Source organism: Balaenoptera physalus (genome assembly GCF_965194825.1).
Source record: "Balaenoptera physalus genome assembly, chromosome: 14".
Taxonomy (NCBI): domain Eukaryota; kingdom Metazoa; phylum Chordata; class Mammalia; order Artiodactyla; family Balaenopteridae; genus Balaenoptera; species Balaenoptera physalus.
The window spans coordinates 32,301,970-32,318,179 of record NC_138893.1 but is presented as its reverse complement, the minus strand read 5'-3'; the positions used below and the strand labels follow the sequence as shown (position 1 = coordinate 32,318,179).

At 36.8% G+C, this 16,210-nt stretch overlaps 1 protein-coding gene across 6 annotated transcripts in view; it reads right to left on the bottom strand.

Moving 5' to 3' along the window:
* The window catches only part of ATE1 (arginyltransferase 1), a 163,029-nt gene that overhangs the window by 131,194 nt on the left and 15,625 nt on the right, over positions 1–16,210 (bottom strand). For 2 of the 6 annotated variants that reach the window (XM_082424783.1, XM_082424782.1), the window contains exons 6-8: positions 13,149–13,378; positions 11,139–11,267; positions 10,097–10,225 (exon numbers count right to left, since the gene is read on the bottom strand). In XM_082424783.1, coding sequence (XP_082280909.1) covers positions 10,097–10,225; positions 11,139–11,267; positions 13,149–13,378 — 488 coding nt within the window. The remainder of the gene's footprint in view (positions 1–10,096; positions 10,226–11,138; positions 11,268–13,148; positions 13,379–16,210) is intronic. The other 4 variants (XM_082424781.1, XM_082424779.1, XM_082424780.1 and 1 more) reach the window with 2 other exon arrangements.

The following is a 16,210-nucleotide window of genomic DNA, read 5'->3' as shown; positions in this document are numbered from 1 at the left end:
TTAAACTGTATAAAGTAAACTACAAAACAAAATTCTTTATACACATTTCAGCCTATGATCATAGAAGTTATCCAAAATAAGACACTTCTTCCTAACATCTTTTCAATACTTTAAAAATTAATCAAGGATACAAAAACAAAAAAACACAGAAGTTTGATACCACGCTTTTGGGGGTGCTGTGGAGAAAGGCACTCTCATACTCTGGAGCACAGAAGAGTACAACTGTGGAGGAAATGTGGCAATATCTAGCAAAATTCTATGAGCTTTTGTCCTTTGATGCACTATGTCAGATCAAGCAAAAAAGTACACCTTCACACAAATGCAAAATGACAAAATTATACTACCTATAATGGAAAAAGATTAGAAACAAGCCAATCTTAATAGGAGATTGCTTGAATAAACTTATTTATTATTAAAATAAATTTATTTATTTTTTTAAAAAAAACAAAACAGACACGAATCAAAATGGCTATTACCAGAGGGCAGGGGACAGGGTAGAGGGGATATGCAAAGGGGACTTCTCTAAGTGAATCTCTCTTTCTGTAGTTTTGTCTTTGGAACTATGTAAATGTATCACCTATTAAAAACTAAAATTAAATTAAGAAGCCAACTCCAAAATTGAAAATAAACTGAAATAAATGAACATAAGTCACATCATAGAAAGAAATTATTCCATGTGACTTCTGAACACAGTATTCTGATGGAACATCTGAGTGGGATACATTCTAGGGACAAAAAAGAATCACAAAAGGATCATAGGGCTTCCCTGGTGGCGCAGTGGCTGAGAATCTGCCTGCCAGTGCAGGGGACACGGGTTCGAGCCCTGGTCTCGGAAGATCCAACATGCCGCGGAGCGACTAGGCCCGTGAGCCACAATTGCTGAGCCTGCGCGTCTGGAGCCTGTGCTCCGCAACAAGAGAGGCCGCGTTAGTGAGAAGCCCGCGCACCGCGGTGAAGAGTGGCCCCCACTTGCCGCAACTAGAGAAAGCCCTCGCACAGAAACAAAAACCCAACACAGCCATAAATAAAATAAATAAATAAATAAAAATTAAAAAAAAAAAGGATCATAAACTTCACTCATCAGTTGTCAGAAGTACTGCTATCAATTTTGTAATGGTGAATCTACTTTATGTATATCATAATATAAAGCAAGTTTGTAAATACACTGTGATCAAGAAACAAAAAAAGAAACAAATATAAAATCAGAAAAATTAAGACAACTTCACAATGTTAAATCTGAATTGGTAATAGCAAAATAAACTCATACTACCCAACTCTTCTTGGTCTCTAAATTCAATCTCCATTAAAAAAAACCAAGGCTTCCTGAAAAAACGGCTGGAAGGTTCTAAGATAGGGCTGGGAAATGCACAAAATGAGACTGGGGTATCTTTTCTGTTCCAGAAAGCAAGACTCCCAAGACTAAAAGGTGCCTACCAAAAGGACAGAGGGGATATCTTGAAGGATTTGGCACTGGCCAAATTTGGGACAATTTGAGTGTCAAAAAGAATGACTGTGATTATAATGTACTGAAGCAAAAACATTCATGAGTTTTGCAGTGATAGTTTTAAAAAAAAAGGACAGAGAGGGATACTAATTTGTCACCAAGTCCTTACTCTAAAATCTGTAATTAAGGAGAAAGAATTCAGCATTTACCTCACCTTCTTAGGAGAAACTAGTTCATCCTCAGTTGATTAGGAAAACCTCCCCCTGCCTTTTTTTTTTAACAAAGAACAGCTATTAATAAATGTATAAAAAAGAAAAAGAAAAGCTGAACAAACCACTGTTCCACAACCACTAGTGAAATGACTGATCCAAATATCATCAGTGGATACTAAAACCACTAGATGAAAGGCTGTTGACGAAAGGGACATTCATCTGTGCAGAAGTAACTCTCCTACAGGTAACTTGCTAAACACAGGGAAAATCTTATCCTTACAATGAAGATATCTAGACATTACCTCCTTAACCTAGTGTTTGAAATTAGCATCAATATTGGGACAACCCATCATTATATAACTTCTGACATAATACGATGTACACAAAATCACCTACGAAGCATATTTGTCAAAACTGTTTAACCTGAATCACGGTTTAGACTTAATTTTCAGTCTACAGGAAATCTGGGCAACAAAGAAGCTAAATTAGACCAGGAGGAAAGATTCGGACAAATACAGAATGTGGGACATTCTTTAAGATAACTGGCCTGGACTTTCAAAAGCCACTGTCACATACCTAAAGAGCATAACTAGCGTCCTGATTTAGGCACAAAAATACCATTCTGCACTGAAAGGAACTAGGACTCACTGGAGAAAGGCTGATTCCAGATCCGGAAGAAGAAAAACACATTAGTCTGGAACATCTTATTGAACCAGATAAAAAGGGAATAAATACTTAAAGACTCCCTTGAGGGGAATCCTACTGGCCAAATTTGGGACAATTGAAGCATTAAAAAAAAAAAAAAAAAAAAAAAAGATGGCAATGGATTATAATCGAAAAATTTTTAAATCCATGAGCCCACAGTGATACCAGAAGGAAAAATGATGGGGCAGCAGGGGGGAAGAGGAGGTAAATGAAGATAAAGCTCTTCTTTACAGAAGATATGCAATTTCAGATAATAAATGTAGAAGAAAATAAAACAATTAGATAAATCACCATTGTGCAGCCCCTCCCACCTTCCCATAACTGATTCAGGCAAGGAACACCAAAGGATGATAAAATGATTGGACGACAGGTGACTGGGACAGAGATTTTTCAAAATCTCTCAAAAATATATCATCTCACAGCTCACTTTTTAAATAGTAAGTGTGTAATGTGCCTTTACAATGGAAAGATCTAATTACAAAGGTGAAAATGGCACTTAACAATAAAAACATCCGATGGCTGCCATCCATCTAAGTGAGCAGACCTAGCATCACAAATAAAGGACAACCTGACATTATGTGCTGCCTGATATGATACAGCAGGACAAAAAAACTGGCATAACCCCTAGAAAAAACAGGCAGTATCTAAAAGTTGAACATCTGCATCCCTAATGACAGCAATTCTATCCTAGGTGTATACCCAACAGAAATGTGCCCATGTTTACCAAAAGACATGTAAAAGGATATACACATGCAGCACTATTCACAGTAGCCCCAAACCAGGAGCTGCTCACATTCCCATTAACAGTAGAAATGGATAAATTATGGTATATTCATAACTAGAACAGTATACAGCTATGAGAATGAACAATCTACAACACACAAAAATACAGATGAATTGCACTCAATATAATATTGAGCAAAAGAAACCACAAACAAAAGAGTACACACATGTGATTCAACTTAAAGTACAAAACAGGCAAAACTAATCTGCAGTCTTACAAGTCAAGAAAGTACTGGCAGTGACTGGAAAAGGACGAGGGGGACTCTGAGGAGCTGGCAGTAGTCAATTTCGTGATCTGAGAGCCACTTAACAAGGGTGAGTTCAATTTAGGAAAATTCATCTATCTGAACACCTATGTGTATTTTCCTGTATGAAACTATACTTCAATAAAAGGGTTTTTTTAGAAAGTACATATCACCTACACCTAAAAAACTGAATAAAGGACATTCTAAAAACAATTGGCCTACCCTCTTTCAAAATATCAGTAATGAGGAAGAAAAAAATTTAAAAAGACTTAGGAAACATAACAGCTATGTTGTAAACATAGCATAAATATAATACTTCATTCAATGCATGAACCTTGACTGGATCTAGTATTTTTTTAAAAAAAGCTTTCTAGGTATTTTGGGTATAATTGGGAACATCTGAATATGGGTTACGATGTTATAAAATTTCTGTTAATTTTTTAGGAATGATAAACATTGTGGTTACATGAGAATATACTTATTTTAGGAGATGCATGCTTAGTACTTACAGGTGAAGTGTTATAACACCCACAACTTACTTTCAAACGGTTCCAGTAAAGAAAAGATGACAAAGCAAATTTCACAAAAGTTATTAACAACCAGTGAACCTTTGTGAACAGTATGTGGGTGTTCACTGTATTCTTTCAACTTTTCTGTTCACAAATTTCAAAAGTTTCAAAATAAAAAGTTGAAAAAATAAGTCAATATCACGAAAAATAGTTGAAAGATAGAAGCTGTTATACAATTTTAAAAATATAAACTAATATACAGCTAAATATAATCTACGAACCTAGATTGGATACTTTTATTTTTTTAAATGGGACAGATATTAGATGATATTTACGAATCATTAGTTTTCTTACATGTGATAATGACATTGCATTTTGAAGAAGCACATCTTATTTTTTCAGAGACGCATGCTAAAGACTTTAGGAGTAAAATGTCATGATGCATAATCTAAGTTAAAATGATTCAACACACAAAAAAAGATAAAGCAAACACAGAAAACTAACCACTGTTGAATCTAGGTGATGGGTACCAGGTGGGTCAGTATACTATTCTCTCAATTTTCCTTTATGTTTGAAAGTCCTTAATAAAATTTGGAAAACAATTTAGTCAATGCCTCAGAACTGTGATGAGACTACTGGAGCTGTGGTTACAGCCTGTTCTTCAAATAGTTTAGAAGAGCTGAGATCAACTGGCACTTAATAAACATTATTAGATAACGCTGTTTTCTAAAATATAACATCAATAAAATTTCAGCTAAAAATCGCATGTTTACATCATATGGAATTACTGATATTTTGAAAAACAAAGATTATTAAACGCTGGCTTTATATTGTATTATACAAAAGATAGGTGACAAATTACTCCTGTTTTATTTTATCTAGATAGTATTATTTTCTGAAAATCTGGTATCTACCTGAATGATTGAAAACAGTAATAGAAACAAACATATAGAATAATTTACTAAGTCCTATACCATCTCACCATCTGCAATTATGTGCTGTTTTTCTAAAGATGTTACTAAAAAGAACTGACTTGCTATTCTGCATATCAAAGCAATCTATATTTATTTATACTCTCATCAAATCTCTCAAAGAATAACCTACTTTTGGGGGTGTTTAAACGATTTTATTTTACAGTCACCAACTGAGTAAAAATGGATTTTATGCATTGATTATGGTTACTTAAAGTTCCCAAGTTAGTATGTTGACTGCTTTTTACTTCAAATGGTTTACAACAACAAAAGCAAAACTGGATTTTCTTGAACATAATTAAATTAGTTTGGCCCATTATACTGACAAAACCACAACACAGTGAGCTGCTGCACGGAGCCCGTAAAGCAGGTCGGGACATCATTTGAACTTTTCAAAGGAGAACTTTTTTGGCTTCTCTTTCTGCCTCTGAGCACAGGAACACTGGCTGGTTCCTCAGGTAGAAACTGTAGCCAGGTACAAGGGAAAACTACTATTTGTACTCCATGACAAGAATGAGGTCCCTTCAGTATAAAACACCTCACTTCGAGCCTGAGAAGCAAAGCAGCATGTCCAAATCAGTTCGTCTAGGCAGCCAGCCCCACAGACAGAGTACTTACTCTCTACCTGTGAGCAAGAGTCTGCCAAGTGAAGAAAAGAATTTTTAGGATGAAAACATGGCAGGTGAAGGACTCATCTACAGCAGTGACCATCTCCCTACACAGAACTATCATTAGGGCAGCTCACAGGTCTTAAAATTCCCTGTTAATGAGTCCAAAACTTAATCATCTACCTAGAGAAGACCAGAACTAGGACCTAGCTCCTGACCAGTGCCCTGCTCATAAAGCAAAGGTGTCACCCAAAGAGAAATGAGCCACCGTCCCTGCCCGCAGCTCCAGAGCAGTGGCGCAAAGGGGCTCAAGAGGGCAGGCTGCGGAACAGAGAGTTGCTCGGCAAGCTGGACTACGTCTGAACAGAGGGAGGTTCAAGCCGAGGGGAAATCTTGAAAACAATGGAGATTTTGGTGGAAGCATTTAAGAGGAGGCTAGTAGTTCCATGAGGGCAGCAAGCTAAACCGTAGGCCAGCTGGTTTACCAGAGAGAAACAGGAAAAGAGACAGTGAAGAAGAGCCCTCCTGGGGTCAGAACAAACCTCAAAGATTGGCCTCAAAAACTGCTGCTGCAAAGGGGACTAAATTTAATAAATCAAACTATGGAGCAATTTATGCCCTGGGGCACTGCTGAAAACAATACAGCAAACAGTCAGCAATTAGTGGAGCCTAAGAGCTGGATGTGAAACCAACAGAGATAGAACACCTGAACAGAGGCATCAGGGAAAGAGACAAAGAGAACACTAGTAAGACCACTGTCATCCCAGGGTGACGGTGCAACGTCCAAGGCTGAGGCCCCAGGGCGTGACATCAGAGGCTTCTCAAATACACGTGTGTATTCCTTTCTTCTCTTCACTGATTTTAAAAGCAATTGTACAAAACAATATGTGTATAATTGTACTGTTGGTACTATAACATATGGAAAAGTAAGATATTTAACAATAGCATCATAAGGAAGGTGGATGGGAACAAAGCTGAACTACAGTAAGAAAATTATATTAGATAGTAACTCAAATCCACAGGAACAAATGAACAGAACCAGAAATGGAAAATCAGGTTAATTTTAACAAATTATAAACAAACACTTGTTCCTATTCCTCTTCTCAGCTTTATAAAAGCTGTAAAATCATATAAGGCAATAATTATAACGTATATTGAGTTTAAAACATATATATGTTATAAATAGCACAAAAAGGGGGAGGAGGTACTGGAGCGCAGCAGGAGTAACATTTTTATACCTCACTGGAATCGAGTTAGTATAAATCTGTAGTCACTCCTGTGAGTCACGATGTATATGGTAAGCCCTAGAGCAGCTACTAAGAGAACACCTCAAAAATATACAGTGAAAAAATCATTAAAGGAATTGAAATGTTACACTAGAAAATACTCATTTAATGCAAAAGTAGTAAAGAAATAAAAGAACAAAGACATGAAACATAGAAAAAAAGTGAAATGAAGACATAAATCCAACTCTATCAATAACAACATTAAATTTGGATGGATTAAACACTTCAACTAAGTGGGAGAGACTGTTCTACCTCCGAATTAAAAAAAAAAAAAGACCCAAATATATGGTGTCTAAAAAAGACACACCTGAAACTCAAAGACACAAACAGATTGAAGATAAAAGAATGGTATAGAAGTATCATGCAAACAGGAACCAGAAGAAGACGGTAATGGCTATACCAATATCAGACAAAACAGACTGTAAGATAAAAAATCCTACTAGAGATATAGATAATCCACAGAAAGAAAAAAATATTTCTAATCACATATGTGATAAGGGACTTGTATCTAGTCCTTTAAAAAATGGGCAAAAAATGTGAATAGATATTCCTTCAAAGAAAATATACAAATTGCCAAAAAACACATGAAAAGATGCTCAACATCATTAGCCATCAGGGAACTGCAAATCAAAACTTCAATGAGGGAACTCTCTGCCGGTCCAGGGGTTAGGCGCTTTCACTGCTGTGGCCCGGGTTCAATCCCTGGTTGGGGAACTAAGATCCCACAAGCCTCACAGAGCAGACCAAAAAAAATCTCAATGAGATAACCACTTCACACCAACTAGGATGGCTAAAATTAAAAAAAAAAAAATAAAGGAATAAACAAGTGTTGCTGAGCATGTGGAGAAAATGGAACCCTTGCATACTTCTGGTGGGAATTTTAAAAGGTGTCACACTTTGAAAAACAGTCTGGCACTTCCTCAAAAGGTAAACATAGAGTTACCCTATGACCTAGCAATTCCACGCCTAGGTATACATCCAAGAGAAATGAAAACATATGTCCACATAAATACCTGTCCATGAATGTCCATAGCAAAACTTTCTATAAAAGCCCCAAAATGAAAACAACCCAAAAGTCCATCAATGGATGAAAAGAGAAACAAAATTTGGTATAGCCATACAATGAAATATTAACTGAGCCATAAAATGGAATGAAGTACTGACACATGCTACAACATGGATGAACCTTGAAAACATTATGCTAAGAGAAAGAAGCCAGTCAACAAGAGACCAGCATTGTACAATTCCATTTATATGAACTGTACAATACTGATTGTAGATTAAGGAAATCCAGAGACAGAAAGTGGAATATGGTTGCCTGGAGCTGGGGTGTCTGGGGAATAAACGAGGAGTGACCACCATGGGAATGGGGCTTCTTCTGGGGATGATGAAAATACTCTGGCGCTAGTGAGGATGGTTGCACGACTCTTTGAATATACTAAAACCCCCTGAATCATATACTTTAAATGGCTGACTTATAATGGTATGTGAATTACACCTCAATGAGGCTATTATAAAGAAAAAAGCACAGTACAGAGTCTTGCCTTACAAAATGTTATTTCATGTTATTTCTTAGAAACTACATTCAGTGAGATGACAAATTCGCCCATGTGAAAAGCAACATCATTTCAAATGTCTCTGAAAACTCCATATGAATTCAGTTAGATGTCAGGTAAATAAAATGCTATGAATGAAGTAAAAGAATTTATCAAAGCCAAATATACGCACTTGTATGAAATCAAAGTACTAAACACAGCAAATTCATACTGTTGGGAAAGTTTACGATAGTTTATACAAACTTTCCCAGCAGTATGAATTTGCTGTAAGCATGTGATCCTATAAAATGAATCATTAAAGCAAAACTATTTGGCTACAATAAAGAAATCCATTATGTATTTCTATTTAAACACGAGGTCAAATCATGTACCCAGAGTTCAGTACTACCGATGGTAGTGAATGTAAATTTAAGCCTTTTTAAAAAAGCCTCAATCATACCTTATGCCTAAATACAGAACACTGCCCTAGAGCCTGCCCAGATGTTAAGTGGCACTCATCTTTTCAGACTTGGCTCCGATGTCACTTCCTTCAGAAGAACCTCCCTAACCTCCAGTCCCACACTAAGGTGCCTTTCCTTACTAATCCAACAGCACAGGAACTGCTTACCCATCTGTCTCCCCAATTAAGACTAAGAACTTTCGCACTGAACTAAGTCTGCAGGAATGGACTCCACAGAGGCCTGAAGCCCAAAGTGGGGTGAGGGGGTTCCCGGGAACACATCAAACATGTCAGGGTGTTTTGGCCCAACTATCCATACCTGGTAAGCAGGCAGGCACAAAGCCAGAATCTCAAGGGTAATAGGAAAGAATAACGCTCAGAAAGGAATTAAGACCTGCTGGGAATATCAAAGGGAACTTCTTGCACCTTTCAGAATCCTTATCTGTAAATGCTATCACCCACAGCTATAGATCTCAACGGGGAACTTATGGAAGCACTTCTCAAACCGGAATGTGCACATGAATCATCTGGAGACCTAGTTCAAAACGCAGATTATGATTCCGCAGGTCTGAGGGGAGACGTGAGAGTCTGCATGCCTGGTGACGCTGATGCTGTTGGTCTGCAGACCACACTTTACCGAGAAAGGCTCTGCGAGACCCAGAAGTCAGCATTCTCTCAGGGAACACGCAGCATTAACTCCTGCCTTATTAATTATCTCTTTTAAGCTAACACATCCTATGTCATTAAAAAAAAACAAAAAATCAAAACTTCGATCCTTCTGCATCTGTTGGCATCTTTCTTCCAAAACATCACTGTCCAACTGTGGAAAGTATGCAATCTCTTATTCATCTAAATATCTCCAGCTGGAAAATGCAGGCCCTCAATAAATGCATGTTAAATGATGCTCTATGTAACCTCAACACATGCAGTCTTTTCCCACATGCTTCTTGTTAAGATATATTTGTTTACTGGTCCGTCTTTCCCGTTTGATCATCAATTCCTTGAAGACAGAGACCCCCTCCCTGTGTGCTGTGGCACAGTCTGGCACACAAAGAGCACTCAGTGACGTCTGCTGTCTTAGCCCAGTGACTGACGTGTGAACACGATACACTCAGGTTCCTGGAGAGAACACTGAGCAAAAACATATCCTTTTTTCTGAGGGATTTAAAATGATCACATGTATAACGTGTTTTCACAGAAGTTCAGTAACACACAATGCAACGATCATCAACTCTACTTAACAGATAAGAAAATGGAATAAGAAGGTTATATATTGATATTATGCTTCTTCATAGACAACCTCATCAACATAGGAAAAAAACATTTAGCAAAAGGTACCTCGGTCTTCCCACATTCATCAGGCGGGTCCTGGTGTATGGCCATTTGATACTTGACATATAAAGAGAATGACTGGCTGAAGGACGACTTGAACTCGGGGTCCTCAAAGGAGACAGGTACTAGCCTCACCTTCAGAGCAAGGAAGATACAAGCAAACGCTACTGAAACACCTCTACCTGATGATGTGCTTCTGAAGGTGAGGCTAGAGTAAGATCTCCGCAAATCCACTTCCAAAGCTCAGCGCTGGAATTTTTATAAAACGAACAAACCTTGGGACAGGTTGACGAGCACGGAGCCTGAAGCACGAACTGTGCACCAATATTCATGAAAAACTTAAACTCACAAGGGCCAGGACAATTTCTTTTTGTTGTTTTTTCTCTATCTACCTGTTGTGGTTCTCTGCATACAGCAGAGTCAATATCGCTGCTCATGTTAATTGCCACTACCTGTGTCACCTCTACTTATATTAAGGGCTTTAAACTTTTTCCCCTTCCAGATTTTTCTTGTGTAATTTGATTTGTAAAATTATATGAGGACTTCAATTAAAACATTCTACTATCTTACTTTTCTAGTCCCACTCAGTTGTGTATGGGTAGTACATCAACGATGAGTAATTTAGTTGTTATGAACTTTTTCTACACATGACTTTTAAATGGAGATAAAGCATATTAACTGTGTTGTGCAAAGTATGCCTACCATAAATATAGTGGGTTTTTTTTTACTTTTTTCTCATAAATATTTTAACTTAGAGATCGCCTTTTCACTAACTCTTAAATAAATGCATCTAAACATAGTGACTTTAAATAGAGATACTTCATTTTACCTTCCATTCTGAAATTATACATGAAAGGCTCTTAACATGGCATGAGGTAAAATCTGCACTTTCAGAATGTCCAATATTCCATGGTCCTATCTCTTTGCAGATACACTGCAAATTGAATATAAATTAAATGTACCACAAATAAACCAAGAATTCACACAGTGATATCAAATAGAGGGGAAAGTTGCGTTTGTACAGAAAAATTACACTTGGCCTGCTGACCTGGCTCACAGTTGGTTTATCAGGTGGGTCCTTGTGAACAACCATCTGGTAGCGTTTATAGACCTGGTAAGACTCCTGAAATGTGGCTTTGAACTGAGAACTTGGTGGAGATGATCTCACCACCCTCACCTTCAGAAGGAGTTAAAAAACAATGTTCATTAATTCATTTATTTATTCCATGGAATATGCATTAAGTTATTCCCACCCAAAAAAGCCCCAAAGTTCCAATACAAATATTAAAGCATGAACATATAACGGTAATATTTTAACATTAAAAATCAACCGGTTAGTAAATAAAGAAAAAAAGTTATTTCTCCAAATTCCAGACTCATTAAGAAGGCAGAGGATCCTGTCCAAATTCTAAGACTAAGCTCTTAGACTGACTGAATTATGTAAGACTGCCTCTATTGTAAAACAGTAGAATACTTCTGGCACTCAAGACACAGACACAAATAAATACTCTTTAATATTAGCTGTATACAACTCACCTTCAGTAAAACAATCCAAAAGACTGAAAATGTGAATATATTTTTTGGACACTCTTTCATGCATCATTAACTCTAAACTTACAACTTTTTTCTATAAATGTAAAAGACAACCCTCAATAAGTGTTCCTATTTCATGGCATAGTTTAAAATGAAGAATCTAAGGTCAGATTCCCTTTACTCAAATCTTAAAGTCACCATTTTAGTCAAGTAAATAAATTAACCTCTCTGTGCCTTAGTTTCCTCATATCTAAAATGAGGATGCATTAAAAGCAGTAATTGTACATAGTAATGGCTAACATTTATTTTAACGTTATTTACTAACCAGTTAAAATATGTTAGCAAAACAGAAGAGTAAAACACGAAATCAAATGTAATACAATAGAAAGGCGTAATTGGCAACTTCTTTTTTCCAACTGGAAACTTCTTGTGCCACAAGAAGTAGTTGCTCTCATGAAAGAGTGACACCCAGGGGATAACAAAAATCTATCCATCCTGGATATCATTACACTAAAAAAGTAAAAGGTGCCTACTGAAGACCTGTTATATTAGGTGTGCCTGGTGCCCTGAATACATTACTATTTGATCAAAAGATAAAAACCTCTTGATAAACTATTTTAAGTATTCAATAGTGTGTTCCATTCTCCTTACAATTTGGGAAGGAGAAAGTCAATACCAAAACAGAGTAGCCAAGCAATTATAATAGTCAAAGTTGTTAACACTTATATCTGATAATATATATTGTCCTAAGATTTAAACTGCACCAAAGTAAATGTTTAATATCAGGTTTTCAGTGATAAGTGATGTTCTTAGATTATATTAAGCTGTAAATTCAAAGGCTGACCAGTTATTAATCAAGTAGGAGAATATAATAAAATCATTATGGTTAATGTTTTAGAAAAAAATTTTATAAATATACCAAACTAATACTGAAAAATCTAGACTTAACCTGGAATATAAATCAATTTGGGAAAAATAAGAGGAACACTCTTCAGACTAGGCATACGCACACTCCGCCTAAATTGGTTTGGGGGGAATTAATGAGAGGATTATAGCAGTACATTTAGGACTGTTTAGTTAATTCCTAACTGCTGGCTTGCGTATGTAATACCATTTGCTGCCTTGATCAAGATCAGAATGTTAGAATGGATGAAACAGTGATTTGCCTACTGTGATCTATTCTCTTTCATTACCTAAACCAAAACTGCCAAAAATGAAATTTTAAAACAGTATTTTTTATTTTTCACTCTACTAAATTTCAATCAAGAGATACAAAAAGCCAGAGTACCTCAAATAATAACACACTAAAACTAGAATTTTCACAACTTTAGTAGCCAATTGTCTACTTTTTTAAATCTTAAAGGAAAAATAAAGGTTTTTCTCAAGTAGCAATTAACTTAGTAAATATAAATGCCACTCCATCCCAATTCACTTTAATTTCCCATTATATAAACAGCAAAACATCAACTGCATGATCTCAAGTGAAAAAAAACAAAGTAGCTAACAAAAAAACAAACAAAAGTACCTCAAACTTGTGTGATGCGCTCTCTGGTAAAGATTCAAAAATTAAATCTTCAAGTGACTTGGGCTGGTTGGATTTAGCCTTTGGTGAGAACAAAGACGGTGGCTGACCCCGAACCTGGAAACCCTCCAGTTCTCCACCTGGGTTCTGCTGCATGAGTTTTAACCTTTTCCTTTCTTTCCGGATTTCCTTTGCTTTTCGACATGGAGGCTTACTCAAATCTGCCCCTTTGCCTAAAAAAGAATTTCAAAATATTAGACCAATCACATGTGGCTCTAGAAATATTTTTTAAAGGTCTCAAAGGTTCCACAAAATCAGTACAAAGAGTTCCAACTGCTAGGTTAGCTTCGGGTAGACGTTTCAGAGGCTCATGGTGTAGACCCCTAAGTTGATCTTTAAATTCTACCTTCGAAGAAGAACTGCCAGAGAAAGTAAATAGTAACAGAAACTTTTCAGGCAGCTCTTATTGTTGAAACATTTTCTTTAACATATTCATCCACTTCTCTGCCTTTGTAAAAAGAACATAATCAAATACCTTCTGCTTCACGACACTGCTGTCTCCAGCCCATTTCTGAGGGACATTTCTCTGAAACCTAAGCATTTATCACTGGTGACAGAGATAAATGATTAGGAACCAGGTGTAAATGAGGACTGATCCCAGAACATACTCTGGCAGGGTTTTTTTTTTAATAAAAAAATATCCTTGCTTAGTTCAAGATATTTGTGTCCTTCTCTATCTAACTGAGGGGGTCTCATTAGTTTGGCTCCAATTAGAGTTTTCTTTCAATTAAAAGAGCAAATACCAAACTGATAATCCTTTAAAATATAACAATTTCTACTATTATAAACCACAAATTTTAGTGAGTACCCTTTAATCTAAGAAGTTGTTTTCAAGGAATCTATCCCAAGAAAATCATAAGAGATAGAGGCAAATAAAGAACACAAATGAAAACCTCAAAATAATCTAAATGCTCAATTATAGAATTACACAATTTTTAAAATAAGCAACAGAATATCAAACAGCCATTTTAAATGCTATAGAAATTTTAGGGGATTTGTCATTATTCAATGTTAAAACATGGGCTTCCCTGGTGGCACAGTGGTTAAGAATCCACCTGCCAATGCAGGGGACACAGGTTCCAGCCCTGGCCTGGGAAGGTCCCACATGCCACGGAGCAACTAAGCCCGTGAGCCACAACTACTGAGCCTGCGCTCTAGAGCCCACGAGCCACAACTACTGAAGCCCACGTGCCTAGAGCCCGTGCTCTGCAACAAGAGAAGCCACCACAATGAGAAGCCCGCGCACCACAACGAAGAGTAGCCCCCACTCGCTGCCAACTAGAGAAAGCCACTCACAGCAAGAGAGAACCAAAGCAGCCAAAAGTAAATAAATAAAATAAATTTATAAAAAAAAAACCATTATGCATAAATATATATAATTAAAATATTTAGGAAAAAACCTGGAAAGAAATATACCACCATGTTAACAGTCATTTTACTTGGGTTTAGAAATTTGAAAAAAGGACTTTCCTCCTTCTTTTTTGTAGTGTTCTCTTTTCTCCAATTTTTCTAACACTAAACATAACTTTGTAATTTTTTTAAAAGCCACTAATTAAATAAAGAAAAACGCTTTTTTAAAAATTTAGGATCCTGAAACAGTATTCACAAATCATATAAAAGTCAATTTTACAGAGAAGAAAATTAAGACGTAGAGTGTTAAGGGACTTGTCAGAGAACAAGACCTGGTCAAAAGAAACTAATTTGATGAGAAAATAGTGATAGTGAGACCATATTATAATACAACTTCACTACATGTTTTCCAACTAAAAACAAAATTTACCTATTAAAAAAAAAGCTTTGAATAAGTCTAATAAACCAGTAACAAAAAACTAATTCTATAATTAGCCATCACTCTGTTGCCTTAGAGAATTAATTTTCTTTGGCCAGGGAATGCGTCTTTTCTCAAATGTGTCCTGAGAGGCACAACAGCCTATTGGTCAAGAGCACATACGCTGACATGGGCTACCTGAGGTGAGCTCTGTCACACCTGGCTAGATGACCTTGGGCAAGTTTCTTTGTCTGTACAAGAAAGATAATAACCAGTCCTAACGGTGGAGTTCCTAAGGATTAAATGTGTTAATGCATGTGCAGCTCATAAAACTGTATCCACTGTTCAATTAAGGGTCATCTATTTTTTGGTACAGATGAACCTATTTGCAGGGCAGGAATAGAGACACAGACGTAGAGAACAGACAGGTGGACACAGTGAGGGGAAGGGGAGGGTGGGACGAATTGGGAGATTAGGATTGACATATATACACTACCATGCGTAAAATAGATAGCGGGAACATGCTATAAAGCACAGGAAGCTCAGCTCGGTGCTCTGTGACGACCTAGATGGGTGGAATGGGGGGTGGAGTGGGAGGGAGGTCCAAGAGGGAAGGGGGTGTAGGTATACATATAGCTGATTCACTTCATTGCACAGCAAAAACTAACACAACACTGTAAAGCAATTACACTCCAATTAAAAAAAAGGGTCATCTATTTTTATTAGCTATTATATGTATCACCAATACCTAAAACAATGTTTCATTTCACCTATGAACATCCCGTAAATAGTAATAAGGAAAAATACCTGCATTCTCTAACAGTTACTCAAAATTACATTCCTACCAAAGTTTTAAAATTATGAACAAATTATAAAACTATCTAGAGTGAACTGAGAAACAACTTTTCAGTATTTTAATGAAAGACCACCTATGTCATCTTTACACTAATTAATTCAATGGACTAAGCAATCCTTACCATGATTGTTTCACACTATATTTATGTACTGTCACACTGTAAACTGCAATGGACAGCAAATTAGGATTTCAGTTTATTTAGGGGATACAGATTTCCCCAAATCAATAAATTCCGTCAGCAGAATGAAAACAGATCATCAGTATAAAATCAGTACACCTGGGACTTCCCTGGTGGCGCAGTGGTTAAGAATCCGCTTGCCAATGCAGGGGACACGGGTTCGATCCCTGGTCCAGGAAGATCCCACATGCCGCGGAGCAACT